At 44.5% G+C, this 9604-nt stretch overlaps 1 protein-coding gene across 1 annotated transcript; it reads left to right on the top strand.

Moving 5' to 3' along the window:
- Window positions 1–343: 343 nt before the first annotated feature.
- On the top strand, window positions 344–8916 carry Ppp1r15b (protein phosphatase 1 regulatory subunit 15B). The gene is made up of 2 exons (XM_055598123.1): window positions 344–2689; window positions 5251–8916. The coding sequence occupies exons 1-2, from the start codon at window positions 791–793 to the stop codon at window positions 5473–5475; spliced, it is 2124 nt and encodes a 707-aa protein (XP_055454098.1). The 5' UTR covers window positions 344–790; the 3' UTR covers window positions 5476–8916.
- The last annotated feature ends 688 nt before the right edge of the window (window positions 8917–9604 follow it).

The following is a 9604-nucleotide window of genomic DNA, read 5'->3' on the forward strand; positions in this document are numbered from 1 at the left end:
AAACAAAACAAAACAAAACAAAACACAACAAAAGTAAAACCTCGGGAGAATTCTCAGGCTCTCTTGAAGCCCACCTACCTCCCTAAGCCCTTCCCTTTAACCCGGGGGGCGGGGGAAGCGCTCATTCGCCTCAGAGACCAGAGACTACCTGCGCATGCGTACATTCGGGTCCGGCTGATGCAACTTTCCGCGTGCGAGCCTGCTCTAGCCCGAGTAAGGAAGCCGACAGGGACCACAGGCGCGGCCAATCAGCGGCCACGAGCGAGGGTGAGGCAAGTCCGCCTCCCAAGGGATGGGGGTGGGGTTCTGCAAATGACGTTAGGAGGCTCTGGGTGGTAAGCGTAGACGCCCTCGGTCCTCCGTCGGATCTGGCAGCTTCCGGGTGTTCAGCTGCGGCCATTTTGAGCTTCGCTTCTTTCGGCGCTCGCCCGCCACCCAGCCCTTCCGCTCGCGGGTTTCACGCCTCGGTGGGGCCGCGGTCTCCGGAAACGCCGCGGCAGCCGCGTGAGGGGTCCGGTTTATGGTGGGGCGGTCGCACACGGGCTAGGACGCCTTTCCCCGTCGGGATGGACGTAGTCGCGGTCGCCACCGCCTGCGCGGGCCGCCGGGCCGTGCGGAGTGTCGCCCGCTGCGGAAGCCGCCACTCTCTGGGCCTCCTCTCCCGGTGCGGGGATCGGCCTCCACTAGTGGCTCCGTGGCTGGGAAAGGCTGTGTAGGCCTCGGATCCCACGCGCTCTGAACGCCGCTGAGCTCTCCGTGCTCCTGCCTGAGAAGCTGCCAAGGAAAGGAGATGGAGCCGGGAACGCACGGGGCTCGAAAGCGGGCTGCCCCTCGGATGGGTTCCTGGTTCCGGCTGCCCTTCCTGCGGCGCTGGCACGCCTGCTCTTCCGAGTTCCTGAAGCCTTCCTCTCGGGAAAACTCCGGGGACCCCGTACTGCCTGCCTCCGCCCTGCCCACCCCCGGCCTGCCCAAGCCTCGAACCAGGTACTGGACCAAATTGCTTTCCCAGCTCCTTGCACTGCTCCCTAGCTTGCTCCAGAAGCTGCTTATTTGGAGCCAGCTTTTCGGTGGCATGATTCCTACCAGATGGCTAGATTTTGCAGCAAGTTACAGCACCCTGAGAGCTTTGAGAGGACGGGAGGAACCTGCCGCTCCCACGGTCCAGAAGTCTTTGAGTTCACTGCGGCTGGACTCTTCGGAAGACTTGGCTGCCAGTTCCCTTGATTGGCTAGAGGAGGGATTCCAGTGGCAGTGCTCATCCTCAGAGCTGGAATTGAAACGCAAAGCTCAGGAAAGAGCTTTAGACTCTACAGCGCACACTTTTCTCCTGGAGCAGCAGCTGTGGGGAGTGGACTTGTTGCCCAGTAGTCTTCAAGCCGGTCTGGTCGCCCACCGAGAACTCGGCTCTTCATTTTCTGGGCCTCTCAACACTCAGAGCTTAGGCAATTTCAAGGTAGTTTCCTATCTACTGAACCCTTCCTACCTGGACTGCCTTCCCCAGTTAGAGCTACGCTGTCAGAACAGCGTTGGAGCTGGCCACCTTGTGGATTTCCGAACACTACCCCCAGAGAGCTGCTGCCTTTCAGAAGATGGTTGTCACCCCCAGCCACTGCGTGCAGAGATCTCTGCAACCGCATGGCGAAGGTGTTCTCCTCTTTCTACTGAAGGCTTGCCAGAAATCCAACACCTTCGTATGAAACGGCTAGAATTTCTTCAGGCTAACAAAGGGCAAGAGTTACCCACCCCTGACCAAGATAATGGCTACCACAGCCTGGAGGAGGAGCACAGCCTGCTCCGGATGGACCCACAGCAGTGCACAGATAGCCCAGCACAGGCCGTGTCCCCTGCTGGAGCCAGCCAGGAGCCCACTGAGGAAAAACTAGAATTGTTGATTCAAGAAGTTTCACAAAGCCCCCAGGGAAGCAGTCTGTCATTCGAGTTAACTGTGGAAAAGGCATGTGAAGAGCACCACAGTAGTATAGCTGACTGCTTAGTCGTAGAGGATGACCTTCCTATTTCTGCCAGACCAGTTTGTAGCAACAAACTGATAGATTATATTTTGGGAGGTGCCTCCAGTGACTTGGAGACCTGCTCCGATTCGGAAAGTGAGGATTGGGATGACGAGCCTGAGGATGATGGTTTTGATAGTGATGGCTCCCTGTCCGAATCAGACACAGAACAAGACCCTGAAGGGCTTCACCTTTGGAACTCTTTCTACAGTGTAGATCCTTACAATCCCCAAAACTTTACAGCCACAATCCAGACTGCTGCTAGAACTGTCCCCAGAGACCCGTCTGATTCAGGGAAGTCCTTGTCTGGCAACTCTGATCTAGGGAGTCATCAGGCTGGGCTCCCTCCCGAGACCACTGAGCACAGTTCTGGGGAGGAAGATGACTGGGAATCCAGTGCAGATGAAGCAGAGAATCTTAGGTTGTGGAACTCTTTCTGTAATTCTGAGGATCCTTACAACCTTTTAAATTTTAAGGCTCCTTTTCAAACTTCAGGGAAAAGCTGGAAAGGCTGTCAGGACTCAAAGGCATCATCTGAGGCCATGGTGGCCTTTTCTGGGTGTCATAACTTACTTTCTTGTAAAGTGCAACTGTTAGAGAGCCAAGAAGATAATTGCCCAAACTATGGTCTGGGTGAGGCTCTTTCTGGAAAAAGATACACCCATATCAAGAGAAAAAAGGTTTGCTTCTTTCCTTTTACATAACTAATAGTTTGTTGTATTTTTGATGTGGTTACTATAGCAGCATGAATAACTTCCTGTGGAGGCATAGTTGTGCATATTTTTGAGGAAGGCTTCTGAGCTTATGTGTTTCAATTGAGAAATACTCAAATGACCCTTCTTCCCAATGTAGAGAAATGTTCTTATCCGAAAGGAGGATGTTAGTATGTAGATGTTAGCAGGGATGTCATTTAGATTGTGGGTCCTAAAGTTTAAAAATGCTATGTGTATTTTGTTTGGGAATATGTAATATTTTATTTTCATGGCAACAGTGGCTTTATTCCTGTCCATTAGACCCCAAAGGAATAGTACTAGCAAAAAGCAAGTTATGTTTATTTAGTTGTTTGCCCAGGAGGAGTGATTGTGGTGGTGTGTGCCTGTAATCCCAGCACTTGAGAGTTAGAGGTAGGTGGATTTTTTTGTGAGTTTTGGAGTCTAGCCTGGTCTACATAGTAAGTTCCAGACTAGCCAGGGATTCATGAGTGGGACCTTATCAAAACGAAACAAAACAAAAAAGCAGTGCCTTTGTCTTTCCTGCAGCTTGTGTCCCAAGCTGGCCAGAACTTTCAGCACATTTTGGTGTTAGGTTTCACGATGTAACACTATACCTCTCTCTCTATGTGGCCCATTGAGCCTGGGGCCTCAGCTTCCCAAGTGCAGGGATAATCAGGAGCCTCCAGTCTAGTTTTAAAACTTCACGAGACGGTTTGCTCTTTCATTACTCAATTTATTTTACCTTCAGACCCATTTGAATTGCTTTATTTCTCTTACTGCTTATTTACCTGAAGTTACTGAGAAGACATTGGCACTCCAGACACAAAGCTGTCTTATTGTTGAGGGAGTTTCTTTATTTTCTTATACTTTCATCTGGAAAGAGAAAGCAATGGGTGAGTTATCATTGACCAATGATTCTGCAGCACCAGTTCTTGTCAAATGGACAGTGTTGTGAGTTACTGGCTCCATAGGGCCAGCTTACTTTGAACATATTCTTGGGACAGAAAATATCTAAATGGTGGTAATCTTAAGTCTTGCCTGTAGAGCCATAATTAGTCATGCTAAAAATTAAATTTTAGTCACATTTCAGAATTGTATGAGAAAGCTTTTACATTTATTTATTCATTTATTTATACTGGTGAATGAGGCTAGCCCCTTGATCGTGCTTGACAAGGGGTCTACCACCAAGCCACATCACCAGCTCTTGTTACCCTCTTCAGGATAGAAAAAAAAAAAAAATGCTATTGAGATGGAACAGGCAAGAAACAAAGTGGAGTAGTGGCATGAGTGCTAGGCCTCTGGAGACCTGTATTCTCTGCCCAGGGGGGTTTTAGGTCTGAGATGGACTTGGGGTTGGGGTAGGGCAGCCAGACTTGAAGTTACTTCACTCTCGTGCCCTCATCCACTTACTTATCCAATGGGAATACGAGGATCTGTTGTAGAAGTGTTTCAAGATTTGTTTTGTGTGCTGGGGGGGTTGAATCCTGGACCTGTTACAGGTTAAACATGCACCTTGCCACCTCCACCCAAGTTACCAAGACAAATGAGTAGATACACTCAGAATTCATTTTCATGCCTTGGAATGGCTAAGTTCAACCTCATGTCTTAATTTAGCTTAAGGCTATTGACTGTGAAATAGAAACAAAACTTAGAAGAGGTGGTGTCTGAATATCATAGTTATTTGACAGCCCTTGGCTGTCTGCCATTCTTTAGTTATGGGAATGAGTAATGCCCAATTCTTAGAATGAGCCCTTGAGATCATGGAAAATACTTGTGTTCTGGCAAAACAGCAGGTTCTAGACTTTTGAATCCTGGGTATATCACTAAGATGCTGTGGGATTTGGGCTGGTCCTTTATATCTGGTTCCTGGTTCAGTGGTGATAATACTGGTTCATAGCTCATGGGGTTGGATCAGAGGATCAAATAAGAAAATTTGCACAACTTCTTGAAAAAAGTTTGGCATTTGGTAAACAGTATAAAAATGCTTATTTTTATTTCTTAGTGACAGTGCCTGGGCAACCACAAGACTGCAATATCTAGTAAGGTGTTACATGCCTACTAATTGTCCTCGGGGGCATTCCTTGGCCTGATGTAAAGGGAAGAAAAGCTGTAGTCCTCAGTGGGGTTAGCTGATGTAACTATTAAACATGCTTTAAAGCAACTATTTACTCTTGGAGGTGAAATAAATTTATTTATTTATTTATTTACTTATTTATTTATTTATTTAAGACAAGATCTTGTGTTCAGACTCCTGATTGTCCTGCCTCAGCTTTTGGAGTGCCTTGCTTTTTCAAGATTGTAGTAGTTCTGGTTACTCTCTGAGTACTTTTTCATTTCGGGGGAAAGAATACGAATAGACTAAATTTCTGTATTTCTCTAAGAAACAAAGGATAGCAGGGATTACTAGTGGGGTAATCCAGAGTTCCTATCTAACCACATTTGTGTGGTGGGCACAAAAATCTCTTGGTGTTGGTGTGGTGTTAATTCTAAGATCCTAGAGTGACTAACATTGGTTTTTGTCTTTCTAGGTAACCTTCCTTGAAGAAGTTACCGAGTATTATATAAGTGGTGATGAGGATCGCAAAGGACCATGGGAAGAATTTGCAAGGGATGGTTGCAGGTTCCAGAAACGAATTCAAGAAACAGAAGTTGCCATTGGCTACTGCTTAACATTTGAGCATAGAGAAAGGATGTTCAGTAGACTCCAGGAACATGTTTCAAAGGACTTACTGTTTGTTGTTCAGCAATGTTAAGACAAGTGAACAGCCTGCAGTCCTGGTCCACACTATCTCTTACTTGAGAGATTTCTTTTAAAAACATACTGGCAGTTGTCCTTGGACATGGTTTTAAAGAAACAACTTGTATCTAGTGATGTAGTTTAATTATTTTTTGGGTAATGTTACGTGTCTCATTAGAAACACCAGCTCCAATAATGAAGGATCTCTAATCTTTAATCCTCTCTTTTCAACTATTAGTTGGATGTGGGTTTTGTGGTTTTGAGATGGTCTCACTAAGTAGCTCTGGTTGGCCTAAGTCTTTGTATGTCGACCAGGCTGGTATCTTCTTTCCTCTGTTTCCTGTGTCACCGTGCTCAGCTGGATATGTTTTTAGATACTCTCTGGTTACTTGAGATGAAAGGGACCCTTTGAATAGTAAATTTTGCACTTTCAAAACTTTTCTTCTGGAGACAGAGGCCAGCCTGGTTTACATGGTCAGCTCCAGGCCAGCTAGGGCTATATGATGAGACCTGTTCTTTGTTTTGGCTTTTTGTTTTGTTTTTTGTTTGTTTTTGTTATTAGAGACAGGATTTCTCTGTGTAGTCTTGGCTGTCCAGGAACTTGATCTGTAGACCAGGCAGGTCTCCAACTTAGAGATTCACCTGCCTCTGCCTCTCGAGTGCTGGGATTAATCTAGGCATGTGCCACCACTGCCCAGTGAGATCTAGTCTTAAAGGACAAACAAGTTTCTTACCAGGCCTGTAATTCAAATTACTTTGGAGACTGAGGCAGGAGGCTAGGAAGTTCCAGGTCTGCCTAGAACTCAAGGCCAGCTTGGGTAGTTTAGCAAGACCTTTTTCTTTTCTTTTCTTTTTTTTTTTTTTTTTTTTTTTTTTTTTTTTTTTTTTTTTTTTTTTTATATTCTTATTGAAGACTATCTTCCCAATCCCTACCCCAGATAGGGTTTCTTTGTGTAGCCTTGGCTATCCTGGACTTTATAGACCAGGCTGCCCTTGAACTCACAGAGATCCGCCTGCCTCTGCCTCCCTGAGTGCTGGGATTAAAGGTGTGTGCCACTGCATGGCTAAGACCTTAAAATCAAAATGGAAAAGGAGGCTGGGTATATAGCTCAGTAGCAGAGGGCACTTGCCTGCATGTGCAAGGCTCTGGTCAGTTCCCGGGACTGTAAACAATGACAACAAAAATACTGTCTTGGATAACTATAGGGTTTAAGCCTCTTACTCAGTTCTAACTTAAATTGTGCATACTGATTTAAAAAAACTTTGGGTTCTTATTGTGCTCTTCTATTCTAAAATTAATGGATTTTATGTTTACCTGTATATATGTATGTCTGTGTTACATATATTTTAAGGTGGGGGATTGAGGTATGGTCTCACTGTGGCCTTGAGCTCATGGCAATCTTCTCACCTCAGCCTCCCTAGTGTTAAGCTATGCTTGCTTAACTATATATATATTTTTTAACTTTTATAAATTTGACCTGTTATATCTTAAGGCTAAAATTTGTTGTACATGCTTTACGTTACCAACTTAAGAGACATTGTTGTGTTGCTTGAAAGCATGTATTAGATTTTTAAATTTTTTTTTTATTTAAAGACATGGTCTTCTGTGGTCTAGGCTAGCCTTGAACTCACTACTTAGCCAGGATTGACTTTGAAAGATCCTCTTGTCCTCTTGCTTGGATTGCACATTCGTGTGCCAAGTACCCAGATTTTTTTCTATATCTAGGTCTATTTAAGATACTTCCAAGGACCACCACAAACCCACAAGTGCAGTACTTTCTTAACTGGGAAGGCCATGTTGCTGTGCTTTTTAAAGGCATACACGGTGATACCCAGCTTGTCTGCCAAACCTTAACATCTAGTATATTCAGTTTCTATGCAAACTGCTTTCGGAAGGTTTTTGTGTGTTGTAATTCCAGTTGTAGCTTTCAAAAAATTGTAAAGCACTCTAGGAAGTACTCATTGCTGTAGGCATTTATTTTCTTAAACTTAAAAACCTAGAATTTTCCTAGGAGAAATATGGGAGACATCTCAGAAACTCAGTTTTGTTTTGTGTGTCTTTACAGAAAACCAGTGTTATTTATACCCTGCCTCAGCACTTGTCACTTTTCAAACCTTTCTTGGTGGCACTATAAACTTAAATTGGGCAGTTCTGAATTTCAAGTGTGAAATGTCAAATACAAACTTAAATGTCCAGATTTAATGTGTTCTGTTTTGTAAAGAGAGAAGCAAGGGTGAGGCTGTATTGAGAGGAAAGCATAAAATATAGCTGGAAGAGCCAGGCAGACTTGGTGTCTTACCCAAAGCTTGCTTTTGAACAGAGTGTATTAATTAGGTATGCTTGATTTATTCAGTTAGCTTTACCTGTGGTGTGTATGCTAAGTTGAGGTAATGTGTAGACACCTCTTTAGTAGTCAGTTCTTACTGTGTGCCTCCTGCCATGAGTGATGGGAACATGCACAAGAGAGGTCCACTGGGTCCATCATGGGAATGAGCTTTCCCGGAGGAGCTGGCAGGGTAACTACCTCAATTTATAACCTCCTGGTTATTTCCGTTTGATGTACTCCAAGGTTTGCCTCAGTGGTGATGGTGTTCATCCACACAGAGTACAACACCAGGAAAGATGGTCTTAATTTTTGCAGAACCCTCATTTCTGTGTATTTTATGCACCTGCATTTAGTGAACTCCAGAGTGTTTTACAGAGTCTGGTATAGTTCTGTGGAAACAGGCTAGTTTAGAAGCTGTGTTGTTTAGAAAGCAGGCATGTTGACTTAGGAAGAAAAACTGTGACAATACGTAGACATTCTCTTAAAACCAGACTGCAGCTTAACACTTGATTTCAGACATTTAGGTTTTGTGATTCACACACTTGTATATTTGCAAGGAATGGGACATCTGTACATTCATGGGTGTTTGAAATCTGTCCCAGCTTCCACCTTCACTATCAAATGAGTAAACGACTGGTTAAAATAGTCTGGTGCCCTGGCCGCCTGCAGATGTGGTCAGATGGTGGCCAGACAGAAGGGTCTTCACAAATTGACCAAAGGAGAAAAAATTACTGCCATTGCCATCCCAGTCTCAGATGTTAAGGCCGCTCCTAAGGAAAGCACACCTCCAAAGCAAGGCGGGGCACGGCAGTTCCAGCGGAATGCACACTCAGGTCTTCCAATGGTGCTTTAAGGATGGCACAGCCTGTGAGAGGCTCTGTACGGGGGGGTCTGCATTTGTAAGTGCTGAAATGTGGCAACCCTGCTGTAACTTGAGATCAAAACTACCAGATTTTCTTTTTTATAATTTAAGGAAGGTGGAGTTTGGGAATGAGATTTCTGAGTTGGCTTTTTCAGATCAGTGATTTCAAATGTAACTAGTGGAGATTTTATAGCTCCGATTATATTTGTATATAATTATTAACTAATCTGTAAATTGTAATAAATATATTTGCAACTATTGAATTATATTTTTATGTATTCCTTTACATTGGTTTTAGTTTTATGGGACAGGATTTTCAGGATTTTCAGTTTCGTAGAACTGCTGTAGGTGATCTGAACAAATCAGATAAATGGCTTCTCAGCTAGTTGAAAGGAAGAGTTGGGGAAAGGAGAAATGCAGTTGAAAGCTACTGTCTTGGTAATAGGACAAGTTGGATTTTCAAGTGTGAACTTTTTGGGGTGGTTTTAGACACCTTAGACAAGGTTTTGATTACGCAAATCCTGTTTCAGCCTCCTGAGAGCTGAGTGCACCACTGTGCCTAGCTACCAACAATCTCCTCTAAGAGGTAAGGTTTCATTCTAAAACCTGGGCTAGCTCTCTAGTAGGAGCTGCCAGTCTTCCCCAACCCTCACCCTCTTCTTTGTTACACTTGTTCAGTGCTGGAGGGATCCTTTCAAGTTCTTGGTAACCCTGGAAGGTAAGAAATTGTGAGTTACTGTGTGGGTACTGTTAATTGAACCTGGGTTCTCTGCAAGAGCCTGCTCTGCCGCCCCAGATCCCAGGATCCTTTATTTATTTTATGTATGTGGATGTTTTGTCTGTTATCTATCTGCACACCAGAAGAGTCATCTGATGCCATGAGGCAATAGTTACCAGTTGGTTGTGAGTCACCTTGTGGATGCTGGGAATTAAACTAAGAACCTCTTAAAGGGCAG

The sequence above is a fragment of the Psammomys obesus genome, unplaced genomic scaffold (assembly GCF_907164565.1).
Source record: "Psammomys obesus unplaced genomic scaffold, mPsaObe1.curated_primary_1811, whole genome shotgun sequence".
Taxonomy (NCBI): Eukaryota; Metazoa; Chordata; class Mammalia; order Rodentia; family Muridae; genus Psammomys; species Psammomys obesus.

Excerpts from the sequence above, each read along its gene's own strand:
- Ppp1r15b (XM_055598123.1), top strand. The coding sequence starts at position 791 with ATGGAGCCGGGAACGCACGGGGCTCGAAAGCGGGCTGCCCCTCGGATG. Across the intron at positions 2,690-5,250 it reads CCCATATCAAGAGAAAAAAG|GTAACCTTCCTTGAAGAAGT; the intron begins GTTTGCTTCTTT and ends TTGTCTTTCTAG.